The sequence below is a fragment of the Mauremys reevesii genome, linkage group 5, assembly GCF_016161935.1.
Source record: "Mauremys reevesii isolate NIE-2019 linkage group 5, ASM1616193v1, whole genome shotgun sequence".
Classification (NCBI taxonomy): domain Eukaryota; kingdom Metazoa; phylum Chordata; order Testudines; family Geoemydidae; genus Mauremys; species Mauremys reevesii.
Window position 1 is genome coordinate 27,888,571 of NC_052627.1, and position 14,128 is coordinate 27,902,698.

At 39.3% G+C, this 14,128-nt stretch overlaps 1 protein-coding gene across 49 annotated transcripts in view; it reads right to left on the minus strand.

Moving 5' to 3' along the window:
- ANK2 (ankyrin 2) overlaps positions 1-14,128 on the minus strand; it is a 561,730-nt gene that overhangs the window by 138,831 nt on the left and 408,771 nt on the right. For all 49 annotated transcript variants that reach the window (XM_039542463.1, XM_039542469.1, XM_039542508.1 and 46 more), the window contains 2 exons: positions 13,253-13,351; positions 11,938-12,036 (listed from right to left, as the gene is read on the minus strand). In XM_039542463.1, the coding sequence (XP_039398397.1) occupies positions 11,938-12,036; positions 13,253-13,351 (198 nt within the window). The remainder of the gene's footprint in view (positions 1-11,937; positions 12,037-13,252; positions 13,352-14,128) is intronic.

The following is a 14,128-nucleotide window of genomic DNA, read 5'->3' on the forward strand; positions in this document are numbered from 1 at the left end:
CGATACAGGGACTCGGCAGTGAGGCTGCACCCGACCCTGGTGTAAGGGCCGGGCCTGCCCAGAAACACCCTGGGGCCCTGCCTGGCCCTCTGTGCCAGGCACAACAGGTTTGGGTGGCAGGTTCAGCCCAGCGCAGAGGTGTGGAGTTAGAGGTTTCTGTGCGGGACACTCTGGGGGTGGGCGGCTCAGTGGGAGATCTGGATGCACAGGGGCTTGCTGTGGGGTTTCCAGGTGCAGGGGCAATGGGACTCTCCAGGAGACGCAGGTGAAGGTGGTTGGAGCTCAGCAGAGGGGGTATAGGTGGGGGAGATGGGGATCAGCAGGGAGATTGGATGTGGGGGGTCCAGGTGCTGGGGGAGTGGGGCTTGATGGGCTAGGATTCCAGGTACAGCTGGTTAGGGCTCAGTGGGGTGGGGAACTCATTGAGAGGGTCTAGGTGTAGGGGGTGGGGCTTGTCAGTGTGAGGGTTCAATGGGCTTGCTTAATGGGGGAGCCCCAGCTGCTGCTGAGGGAACATCGCGTGCCAGGCTCCCACTTCCCCTAGCCCCTTTTCTTCCCCATCCCATCCCCCTCCCCCCCACATTCCTCTACCACCCCCCTTCCTTCCCCACTGCCTCTTTCCCCCACTCTCCCTTCCCTCATTTCCCCCACCCCCTCTTACACGGCCCCACTGCAAGCACTCACTGTTGCACAGAAAACTGGAAGGCTCCCAGTACACAGAAGGGGAACACGACTGGCACTAGGACCCAGGAGATGGTGTTCAACTGCAGAGTCAGGGGAGCTGAGACACAACCTCCTTCAGCTGGGCAGCTCTGTGCTTGCAGAAATGGGGGGGGGGGCAATGGCACGTAACCCTATGTGCCCCTCATGCCTCACCTCTGTTAGGGGGCAATCCCCCTAGAACTGCACCCATCCTCATCCCCACCTGTACCCCCATGCAGCTTCCTTTTGCTTCCCTGCCATTTTCTACAGGAATTCTGTGGGGGGAGGGCATTTTCTGTGGGCATGCAGCCCCGCAGAATTCCCCCAGGAGTAAATGTATGGTAAACCATTGCACCTTATTATTCCAGTTATAACCTGATGGGGGCAGTGGTGGATTCTGGAACATACTTTAAAATTATTTTGTTTCTCCCAGCCCTCAATTTTAAATATCACAGAAGACAGAACAGCTTTTTTTGAAAGAGTGACTTGTAGAGTTTAGCTGGAGTCAGGAGCTGAAATCTTGCTCTAATATTTAGCTGCTAGCTACCAGAGATTTTTCCAGATACCATGAAGTGCTAAGTGTGCCTCAACTCCCACCAATTAAGGTACTGATCCTGCACCATTAAAGTCAATGGAAGCTTTGCCATTAATTTCAATAGGTGCAGGATCAATTCTTTAAATGGATTTTGTGGGTGCTCAGCATCTCACAAAATTGTATCCTTACAAAGGAATGCAGCATAACTGGGTTAGCTGGGTTTTTATTGCTCTGAAATTCTAGTGTATCCTAAATCAATTTTGCAGCTGCATATACTGAGATATATCCTTATCTCAGCGTCACGGGGATTTACACATCTAACTCCCATTAGCAGTACTGAAGTGAAAATAAATCCCTGAGGGATTTAGGAGAAAGGTGTTTATTTGTTATTGCTCTCCCAGATCTGTCTTTTTGCGCTCTATCTTTTAATCAGAATGGGTGATTGCTTGCTTACCGTCTTCGCTATTGTTCTAGTTTGAAAAATAGCAAAACAAAGGTAATGATTGGTGTGAAGCCTTCAAGAAAACAAGACAAATCCCCTGAGTGAAGAAATGGAGAGCAACTCAAACCAAAGAGATGAATAATTTGTAGATATGCTCACAAAATGGTGCTCAATTCCATAGCTAAAAAGGTTCAATTTTAGTGAAAAGAAAAATAGGAACTAATCTGAGCGTTAAAAAAAATCCCTTTGTGTCTTTTATCCAGGATCTAACCCCATGGGGAAAAAATTACAAAGAAAAGCTTTGTATCTCTATCCTATCCTGTTCTGTTTCTTATACTGCTCTCATCACTGTAGTATCTGAGTGCCTCCCATATGCATTAAGCAATGTAACTAGAATTCATCCTTTGTGGCTTTTTCCTCAATTCTTTCTTCCTCTTGCAGAGGGAAAACTGCATGTGGATTTTTTAAATCGATATTTTATTATTTTTAAAAAATAACCATATTTTTATTTATGTTTTGTTCAAAAGTGAGGAGAACTGAACTGGGAAAAGCACATTGCACTAGAGGAACTAGTATATAGTGCAATTAGGACAAACCAACACAACCACAGTGTAAGTGAACTGTCTTGTTTATTTCAGGAACTTCTAACCAAGAAGAAGATTGTGATTAAAATAGACACTATAGTCTATAACATATAAATATGCTCTAGCACCATGTAGCAAGTTACAGTGGTTCTGAACACTCTAAAACAGGGGTAGGCAACCTATGGCATGTGTGCCAAAGGCAGCACATGAGCTGATTTTCAGTGGCACTCACACTGCCCGGGTCCTGGATACTGGTCCGGGGGGCTCTGCATTTTAATTTAATTTTAAATGAAGCTTCTTAAACATTTTAAAAACATTATTTACTTTACATACAACAATAGTTTAGTTATATACTATAGACTTATAGAAAGAGACCTTCTAAAAACGTTAAAATGTATTACTGGCACGCGAAACCTTAAATTAGAGTGAATAAATGAAGACTTGACACACCATTTCTGAAAGGCTGCCGACCCCTGCTCTAAAATGTACTGCGGGAGTTTACCTGTTATATCTTTCTTAATCATTCTACCACTATATAGTGTACCTGTTACATTGGGAAAATACAGGCAGGTGCTGCCCCAAAGACTAAGCATGTAATTTTGACACACTGTGTCTTGGTTGAAACATCATGGCTTTCAAACAAAGCCAGCAGGTACTCCAGCAGCAAAAAAGCTCCCATAAAACAGTTAACAGAAGTGAAGAAATACAGTGCATCTGTCTCTATTAAAGGATCCATACTCATCTCATCACCCAGTAATGTATGTTATGATGAATTTAAGGCCTATTGTATATATTGTTCTCATGAGAGTAACTGAGTAACATACATAAATGTTTTAACATCCATGAGCTATTTGTTCTATCAGTCCCATATTCTATTTGTGGACCTTTTGTAACCAAGTGAAAAGGACAGTTTACTTTCAGAAATGACATCAAGTTCGATCACATCAGTATAAAAGCTAAAAAAATTCAGAATTTCTCCATTCCCTTTTAATTGGCTGTCTAAAGTGAAAATGAACTTCAGAGAGCACCCGCCCCCTCTCGCTGATATTGCTGCCCATTCTTTAACCTGTAAATGAATTATGAATCATTTGCATTAGCTTTTCACTGCAGGCTCGCTATGACAAATTATTCTGTCATACCATAGTTATTAAAATACTCTACTACAATGCAACAGCAAGACTGGAAATAAGAAATTGTCACTACAAAGCATTCAAGCAGGGAATCGGGGAGGGGAGGCAAAGGACCATTTTGTTAAAAGAGGTAGAGCACATTTATATATGAAGTGCTGACGATATTATGTGAACATTATAGGTCAAATTATCACAGGAGTCTTCTAAATTGCACCTGCAAAACTCTCATTAGCACCTGGTAGAACTCACATTTGCATGTTGCATATGGCAGGCACTTACATTCAATGTCAATTTTTTGCCTGAAACAAAAGGTTTGCATATGGAAATTTGGCAAAATTTAGAAGATCCCTTTGAAAATTCAGGTCTGTGACTTGAAGGGCACAATCTTGCTAGGTGTTGAATGCCTTCAGCTTCTAAGATCTCAGCATTCTAGGAGACACTCAACATCTTGCCAATCAAACTCCAAATGAGACAGAAGCAGGAAGGATAGATGAACTCCTCCTAACAGAAAGATCAGGCTCTCACACAAATGTCTACAATAGTAAAAAAGAGGGAAGGAAAATACCAAAAACCTGTGGTGGATAAGTAGACTTATATTACAACAAAGGGTCATGCTTTCTGTAGCCGTAAATCAAGCTGGTTCAATGAACTACACTGATTTACACTAGCTAAAGATCTAACCCAGATTTTTTTTTTTATAATTGTATATAAAGCATCAGGAACTCTTTATGCATTTTCCTTGCCAGATAAGGGAAAGCAATACATTTGAACACGGTAATTTAAAAAAAAACCCACCATATTATGGGTATTCCAAAACATCTTACCAATTTAAATAATTTTGGAAATCAACTAAACTATTAGTATTTATGAAGATGCATAGTAAGCTCAATACTGCAAATTGCTGAGCACTCTTTTTTTTTTAATCCAATGGGAGTTCAACACACTCTGCACCTCACAGGATTAGGCCCATTATACAGATTCTATGCTAAAATACAATCTAACAAACAATAGCAAAAATGTACTATGCTTCAAGAGCACTGAGTCTCAAGAGTTCCACTTTAGTACATTTGTATAGGTCCTCTTTTATTTATCAGCCCATCTCTTGCAGTATTAAAATTAAGTGCTAATCCAGATTTGTAGAGTAAATATTAGGTGCAGCTATTTATAAGGCACCAGACACCATATTTTCATTTATTATTAATTCTGCAACAGATTTAACTCAGCACTGTGAAATAAATAATTCAAATTTCTCCTAAATTTACTTTGCATTAAACAGATTACTCTGTTCTTTGAAAGTTTTATTACATATTTTTCATTGTCATTTATGTCCCCTTTGTGTGGGACATCTTAATTTGCTTAAACTTTATCTTTTCTGGCTGCAAACCACTTATTTTATTTATTACTGCCAGTCCTCATCTCATTAAAAACAGTCAGTGTAACTTCAGCCTCTAGCTTTAAGCCTTCATTCCCTTGTTGTAATTAAATACACTCTAATGTAATCGACCATGTATGCTCTTCAAAACACAAATCTAAAAGATCAAGAAAAAAATCTTAACTGGGTTTGCCCAACCAATATGACACAATATATTATACTTAAATAATTGTAGAATTATATTAAAGTATTATTTATGTTATATGTAGTCACTAGCTATGTCAGCCTACATATATTTTTTCTTTTCTTTTTTCAAAATATTATTTAGATACACTAAGAAGGTTTTTGGAGAAAGAAAGAAAGAAAGAAAGAAAGAAAGAAAGAAAGAAAGAAAGAAAGAAAGAAAGAACATCATTTGTCACTGTTTTTAAAATGGCAGCAGCCACTCAATGAGTTAGTGCTGTTACTGTTTTCTGAGTTTTTACTGTTTTCTGAGATTATATTGGGAGATCCCATCACAATGGTTTTATTATAAGAAACCCATTATAATCTTGCTATGTTGGAAACCCTTTTCTGATCTATCAGGATGCTCTATGCCAGGGGTCGACAACCTTTCAGAACTGGTGTGCCAAGTCTTCATTTATTTACTCTAATTTAAAGGTTTCGTGTGCCAGTAATATATTTTAACATTTTTTGAAGATCATTCTATAAGTCTATAATATATAACCAAACTATTGTTGTATGTAAAGTAAATAAGTTTTTTTAAAGTTTTAAGAAACTTCATTTAAAATTAAATAAAAACACAGAGCCCCCCAGACTGGCGGCCAGGACCCGGGCAGTGCGAGTGCCACTGAAAATCAGCTCACGTGCCGCCTTCGGCACACATGCCATAGGTTGCCTACCCCTGCTCTATGCTTATGAAATGAAATGTTATTCCTTTCACGATGTTTTCTTCAGCTTGTGGATCCTTCCTTACTCCTCCTCTCCTCGCAGTCTCATAGCTCTCTGTGACCAGCCTGTCAATTTTCCCAGCTCCATCTCAGACTCTTTTCCTTTCCATGATCTCCCTCCACCTCAGATGGGTTACAGCAATTTTTTCCCCTCATTTAAATTTCCCCTCATTCCTCTCAGTCTACTACTGGCATCACTTCTACCTTCCGCCCCATATCTAGATATGGAATCCCGTGGTATCATTCTTATTCTCCATCATAACAGGCTTCCAATCCCTGCTATCTTTGATACTAAGTCCCAGAAGCTGTGCTAGCCTCTCTGTTACACAAAGGTGACTCTCCGGAGCACAGAAAATGTAAACGAAGAAGGTGACATGGCTCAGTAAAAAGACTGTCACTGTCAGGGCTGGCTCCAGGTTTTTTGCCATCCCAAGCCAAAAAAAAAGGCTGGAGTGCCGCCTCTTGAAAAGTGCCGCCCCAAGCACATGTTTAGAACGCTGGTGCCTAGAGCTGGCCCTGGTCACTGTTGATGAGCGCCACAGCTTCAGTGTCAAGGACAGAGAGCCTTTGTTGGGATGAATTTGTTTAATGAGACTAATCCAATATTGAAGGTTTTGGATTCAGTTCAGATGAAGTGGGATTATTACTATTTATTTGTATTCTGGTTGTGTCCACACTGTGCTAGGTACTGTTTACTCACACAGGAGAATACTGTCCCTACCCAAATGAGCCTGCAACTGAAGCTAAAGTAATTGGGCTAACATTTGATCAGAGTTATTACGGGAGAATTTGCTCATCCATCTTCATGAGAATACTGATATCATGTAGCATGAATAAGGGAACACCATCAGATGTCAAAGATGTGTGAATAACATTGTATGAAAAGGTAAATAAAGTACAGAGAGAGAAACAAAAGGCCAACAAAACCCCACGTTCCTGGTGTTCCTTCCCCACCCCACATTTTCATTAAAGAACACTGAAATAACAGTGAAAACTATACAAACACCCATTCTCCAAAAAATATCACCAGTAGAGCCTTTCATGAACCAGAGTTGGATTTCACAAATTTCCTGATTTGGAAAAAAAGCTGAGGAAAAAAAAGTTTAGAAATTGTTGAAATGTTTTGTATCAACATTTCAAAAAAAATTGTTTTCCTATTTGAAATGACTTAATTTAGACATTTAAGATAATTAGACTTTTAAGAGTTTTTTAAAAGGTCAAAATCAAAACAAACCATTTCAAAATTATCAAAACAAAATGTTTTGGTGACCTAAATTGAAAACAATTGTTTTTTAGGTTCATGAAAATTTTTAAGATTTTGACTTTTCATCACAGTTTCAGATAGGAAAAAATGTTGAACTCTTAAAACTATTCAGTATGGGGCAGGCATTTCCCACTCAACTCTAATCAGTCTTACCAGTCTCTTTACTAACAGTACAGTGACATGTCACTGTAGTAAATATATCATTTGCATATCTCCAATGTCACTATTCTTTTATATCAGAGAAATGCATTTCAATAGAAATCTCTTTTCTGATATGCCAAGTATTGCCCCCTTTTTAAGGCTAGGATTATTTCCCCTGTAAACAGTCATTGATGGAAAGGTTACAAAGTCTTTTTATAACAAAACTGGAATTAAGAGTTGCCACCTGATTCTTCCCTTACCCTCCCAGATCACATGACCCCCTTTTAATCATAAATTTGAATTGCCGTGGACTTTTAGACAATCATCATGTGCCCATCAGAACCAAGATAACCCACCATCTGTACAATCATTTCTGAAACCAATATTCATATATCATTAGATCTTTTCATTATATGATATTTTAGAAGTCATAAGTTTTGTTATCTAAAACTTTGTCATCTAAAATGTTAGGTGACAATTTGATGTCATTGCACCCATTATTCATGTAAGGTTTTAGAGAATATATTCTGCCTTGTAATGTTTTAGTCATACAATTTTTATGATAAGAAGTTTTATCGTCTAAAACTTTAGATACCAAATCTCATGACAAACATCATGATCTAAAGAGAACTGCTTATGACTAATGATGTTAATTAACAAAAATATTCCTGTTAGTAAGCTTTGCAAGTAGGCTATATTTTAGATTTTGGAATTATCTGTAAGTGGGTTAAGTATCCAAATCACATTTTTTAAATAATTTATTTGCTAAAGAGGTCTGGAAAATGGCAAGATTCACTATAAATTTCAAAAAGGGATTGTTTTTAAATGAGTATAACTAAGGATACAATTTGGTCACAGAGGTTACAGATTCCATGACTTTAACAGTCCTCTGAGATTTCTGCTTCAGCCCCAGCCGGCGGGCTCCAGCTGCCAGCCTCACACGGCAGGGCTCCAGCTTCCATGATTTACGGTTTATTGCCCATGTCCTGCCTGTGATTTTTAATAACCCTTCCACCCCCATGCCAAAATCTTAATCTTAATTATAACTCATCCACGTAACCAGAAGATTTACTTGCAAATTCTCAGATGGTTCTAAACTCTAGGAATAAGTGCTTTAAGCTTGGATAGGACACATTATATTAGCCATACATAGGGTGACCAGGTGTCCTGATTTTATAGGAACAGTCGCGATATTTGGGGCTTTGTCTTATATAGGCACCTATTCCCCACCCCATCCCGATTTTTCACACTTTCTGTCTGGTCACCCTAGCCATACAAAACTAAGAGATTTAATCCTGGCTTTAAATAGAAATGCCAGGGCAACTTTAACTATAGAGCTGTGAGTGTGCAACCATAATTTACTATTTTTTTGAGAACTAGGGTTTGTCCATTTATTTAAGACAGAAGGTGAAAAAACTCCCAGAGGGATCAATCCTAGAAAACATTTCCAAACATAAAAAGCTCTAATGAAACAATTATAATGTGTCTGTTGCACAGCGTATAGAGTTCTTAAGACTCATTTAAAATACATTAAACTAAACCTTCATTGTCCTGATGTATGCATCACCAAATGCCACATAGTGAAGAGGGTCAAAAATAAAAAGAATGACATCAGTGAATACTTCCTGGGCCAAAGTGCTGGTTCTAATGTGATAAAGAACTCAAGTATAAAGGTCAGAGCATTCAGAACACAGAATAAACATCCTAATGTATTTCATTCTGTTGCTTCCCATTTTTACCCTGCATTGCTGGAGAAAGAAGCTTTCCCCAGGGGAAATAGAAAGGAAAGTATGGACAGACAAGTGTGTTAGTACCAAGTAGAAGGTAGAAGTCTTTCCTTTAAAATGCAAAACACATGTATGCATGGCATGCGAGACACTACCTACCTCTTCATTACCCTACACACTCACAGCCATAGCAAAGCACAAGGCATGCGGACAAAGCAAAGGAAAAAGAAAAAAAGACACCAAGACTATATATAATGCTGGCATGAGGACATCATCACAGCGAGACATCAACAGACAAAATCAAAGCTCTGGAATCTCCCACACTGTCAAGTGCACACAGTCTTTTAGCAGAGAGAATGTAGACTATTAAAGCAAGAAGCTGCTGAGTCTGCGCAGGTCAGAATGTGTGTACTTGGTGATATTTTTCAGATTCCATCCTTGTCTCTGACAGCTGGCAGCTTTGAGCTAATCTACCACCTGATGAGGGGTGATAAACGGAGACAATGGGTGGTCTCCTAAAATTAGATCTTTTGATACAAACAGTATGTGGTCCTGTTCCTCTAGTTCGGTTTAGAACAGACGTTCTCAAACTGAGGGTCAGGACCCCTCAGAGGGTTGCGAGGTTATTACATGGGCGGTCGCAAGCTGTCAGCCTTCACCCCAAGCCCCACTTTGCCTCCAGCATTTATAATGGTGTTAAATATATAAACAAGTGTTTTTAATGTATGGTGGGGGAGGTCGCACTCAGAGGCTTGCTATGTGAAAGGGGTCATCAGTAAAAAAGTTTGACAGCCGTTGGTTTAGAACTATGCTTTGATCCGGCTGGTGGAACTGTACTTTGAGTCCACAAAATATGAGATATAACTCTCAAAGAGAATCATATGTTTCTTTTTACATCTATTTTGGGCCAACTTTTCCAAAACAGATGCTTAAATTTTGAACACAAAATGTCCAGGGGTCTGTACCTTTAATTCAAAACTATAATTGCATGCACGAAATGGGCCATCTGCACGCAATTGCCCAACTTGTGAATGTACATCAATATCTTGTGTACGGTGCACAGTTAGCTGTTTGTGCCTTCATTTGTATATTGTACGCATGTATTTTAGCCACTACTTTTGGAGAATCTGGCCCTCTGTGAAAGGCAGCATTTTCCCATATGAGGTGTAGTAAAAAAACAGAGATGATTTTCTCTTCCCTACAGAATCACAAATCAAATACTAATCATACAATCATACAATTAATTCAATTAAGAGATCATCTCTACAGCCTTTGTAGCATATGAAGCAATAAAAAGCTGATTTAATTAATTAATAGGCAAAGTGAAGCAGAAGGGTTGAGTCAATCTCAAGAGCTGTTTATTGTGTGCACTACATGCTAAAAAGCAAGAAAGATGATTAGGACTATACAGGTTTTGAAATGAACTGTCACTGCCACTTTCTCAGACCTTCCAGTGCTATCACACTATTGGTGAGATAGACCCAAATCAAATACCGGTCTCCAAACATCCTCTAAACTTTCAAATGGTATTGGAAATCCAACCCTGGAACTGAATGCAAATATCCCCTATATTTATAACAGCCCAAACCAAAAACTCAAATTCAAACACCTTAACAGCTGTTGTTTCAAAACCTAGAGCCGTGTATTAACATTGCAGCTTGAACCAGTTTTTAATTGTGGGCATGGCTGAGATTAATAACTAAGTGGATCAAGGCTTAAAAATGAACAGCTCTTTAAGAACAGGTCAATTTTTCAAGGAGCGACTTGTGTGAGAAAGAAGTGATCAGTTAGCACAAGGAGGAACATCTTCAGAGGTCATTCAAAAAATTCAATTAAAAAAAAAATCCCATCATACACTCAGAAGCTGGTACATAAGTATGTTAGATCTCAAAATAGGTAACTCCAATCAACAAAGGGGCAGAGTTAAGCCATAGGAGTGGATCAGGAAGGAAATTGTGATTTAGAGAGACAGTTATCTCTGTGATTCCTCCATACTCTGTGGGGAAGCAACCTGCTGCTGGTACAGACCAACAATAAATTATTTGCTTCTCCGGTGCTGACTCAGCTCTGCTGGCTAGCGTGTTGCGAGCTGAGCCAATACTTCAAACCATTTCTCAGCCTTGCCCACCTACCCCTTGCCCACTCGAACAGAAAGAGAAGTGTAGTGGTCCCACAACGGCTGTTTTCTGAGGCAGCTGAGGGCAGGGGTTGTTAATGAGTTATAAATTGTTGTAATAATCCATAAATCCAGTGTCCCTGTTCAAGCTGTGATTTTTAGCGTATACCTCTATGAATTTAAGCTCCCAGGCTCTTCTTTTGAAAGTGTTGTGCAGGTTTCCTTTGAGGATGAGGACTGATAGGTCAGATATAAAGTGACTGCTTTGTGAAAAGTGTTTACCCACGTCTTATCATTTTTCAGTGTGAGCTCATTCGCGAGGGTAGTGATTGTCTAGTTTCACCCACATAGTTGCTACTGGGGCATTTAGTGCACTGGATGAAGTACACCACACATTGTGATAGGTATGTGTAGGACCTCTGGATCTTGAAAGGTGTGTTGTGGGGGTGTTGATCATTGTAGCAGTGGAGAGATGTCTGCAGGTTTTGCATCTGTTGTTTTGGCAGGGTCTGGTGCCACTCTGAGTTGATGTGCCCTGATCTGTGGGGAACTTGCTTCTGATAAGCTTGGAGAGTTATTTGAAGGCTTGAACCCCCTCACCAACAGAAACTGGTCCAATAAAAAATATGACCTCACCTATCTTGTCTCCCTATAAACACAGATGTAAGATTCTACATGTGCAAATAGCTGCATGGAATAGTTTTATGGAGTTGCCTTTGAAAATCTGACCCACGATATCAAAAATGGCTCAGGGTTATTTGTGAGGCAAGAATGTTCACTATTTTGGGATTGTGTTCAGCTGAGCATTTTCTCTCATGTGATATGTAATAGCTGCATCTAAAGTCTCACTTTCAGAAGGGAAAGAGGCAATCTCTGAAGCTGAGTTTGCCTATCTATGAATGTTGACATTCCAAGCCTCCAGCTAAAAAAACCCAAGAAGTGATAACATGATATTCAGGGATAGAAACACTCACCCTGGTTTTGGCATCGATCTGCCCTCCACGATCCAACAAAAGCTTCACCATGTTTGTGTTTCCCCTTTTGGAAGCCACATGCAGTGGGGTGATTCCATTCTACACCATGAAAAGAACAAACAAAGAGCATGATGGACTTGAAAGTGTATAATGGTGATGCCTTTGCGTTTGGATCACAAAAAGAGGAACATCAATACAGTATAGAAGATAAACAAGCATGTTTTTGAGCATCAGAGCTAGGTGCACATGTCATTTAAGATACTGATCTTCTGGTGTTTGGGTTTTCTTATAGACATGTATCTTGATTTACTCTTAAGTAACAAAGAAGCACATTCGCCAAAACACCAAACATCACAATCACACTGTAAGACAAAACATATATCAGACCCCAAATTAGTCAATATTCACAGCACACTTATGTATTTAAATCACTGCAACATACACACAACATGGTGGTTCAGATACAAAGGAAGCTCATTAGAATAACAGAAGTCAGTGTCAAAAAACAGGCCCTAATTAGGCTGGAAGATGGTGTTTAATATTTCATTTTCAGCAAGGATGCCCTTGGCGGCACATCAGGTGGGAAACTCTCAGAGAAAATAAGAGTGTACATTAGTGAGAATAATAGTATCAGCATGAACATGAAATCCTTCTGAAAGACATTCCTCATAAAGCAATTCAACAAGGCTCTGGCAATGAAAAACGAAACAAAAAAATTCCTAATCCAGTGGAGATAGCTATAGTAATGCACATGTTAATTAGTTGTTAAGTGACATAGAATAGTAAATGGACTGTATTAGCTAGTCCTAAGGTTGCGGTTTTTCATGCAAAGATGGCTTTCAGTTAATCGGTACCTTTATTCTGTTTTATATATTCACAATATATGTTAATGTATTGATATGTTCACATATAATAATATTCTGGAAAGGTAAATAAACTTATTCTGGTAAATCTTAAAAACTAAGGAGACAGGGCAAAGCCAATGAATAATACTTGTTTTTATAGCATGCCTGACTGTGGCAAAGACCCTTAAATGAGGTGACACATGAGTGTTTGCATTCTGGACATCCTCAAGGGGCCCTTTTACTTTCTAATTGGGAATAACTATTTGTTTGCTTCTAAGCTCACAAGGAATGTGCTGAGTTGCCTTGAAGCACTCTTTAGACATTTATGTAAAAAAATATCTTTAGGTACATTCTGAAATTTCCTCAGCACTTCACTTTCCACTCTGCTTTTGATTAGGAATTTTAAGCAAAGATACACTCCCACATCTACTGACTGTCCCATCGAAGAAGAAAAAAGGATTCGTCCATACCCTGGCTGTGAAGTCCACTGCAGCTCCTCGGTTGAGCAGAAGTGTCGCCACATTGACATTTCCATAGTGTGCAGCTATGTGCAAAGGTGTGAAGCCGCTCTACAAAAGGAAACAGTCCTAGTTAGGGAACACATTTCTTCAATTCTATATGATCAGCGTCCCCAGAGAGCTTCTGATTTTAATAGCTTTCGGCAAACAAATGTGTTATGTTACTCTAAACTCGCACACCTACAATATAACATAGGGTCTTGAACAGAGAATGAATGCAGTTTTTCCCTACTGTGGATTACAAAAAGCTCTTCTTTTCCATTCAGTTCTTGGTCATTTGTGTTATTTGCTATTCCTCGTGAATCTATGCTGCTAACCAGAAAGAGCTGGTCAGACCCTGTCAGAGAAAACATTCAAACAAGTGTTTTTCTCCTCCTTTCCACAACACTGAAGCACAGCTTTCAGCCTGTCCTGTTTTGTTGTTGGGTTCTTACTTTGCTGATCTTCTCTTAGAAGGGCAAATTTCAGCATGAGAATGCCTTTTTTTGTATGGGAAAGCAACACATGTTCATATTGTATTGAACGTATCTTCAAGGCGTGTCAAAATACTTTACTTATTAGACAGTAGAGTTTAATGACCACAATGTTCTATATGTATATTAAACCCTGTGTCCTGAGGGATCCCAAAGCACGTCCCGAACAGTATAGTGACCGAAAAACAAACACACCACTAAAGTGTAGCCACCGTGTAGTGGGCTAGAGTGTGACTACTACTTCTGCCAGAGTACAGAATGCTGCACAACAGTGTAAGATGAGATAATTTATTTGAAATACTGATAATAACAAACTTCTAGTTTTATAAAAAGTTCCAGGGAATCTTTAATGTTC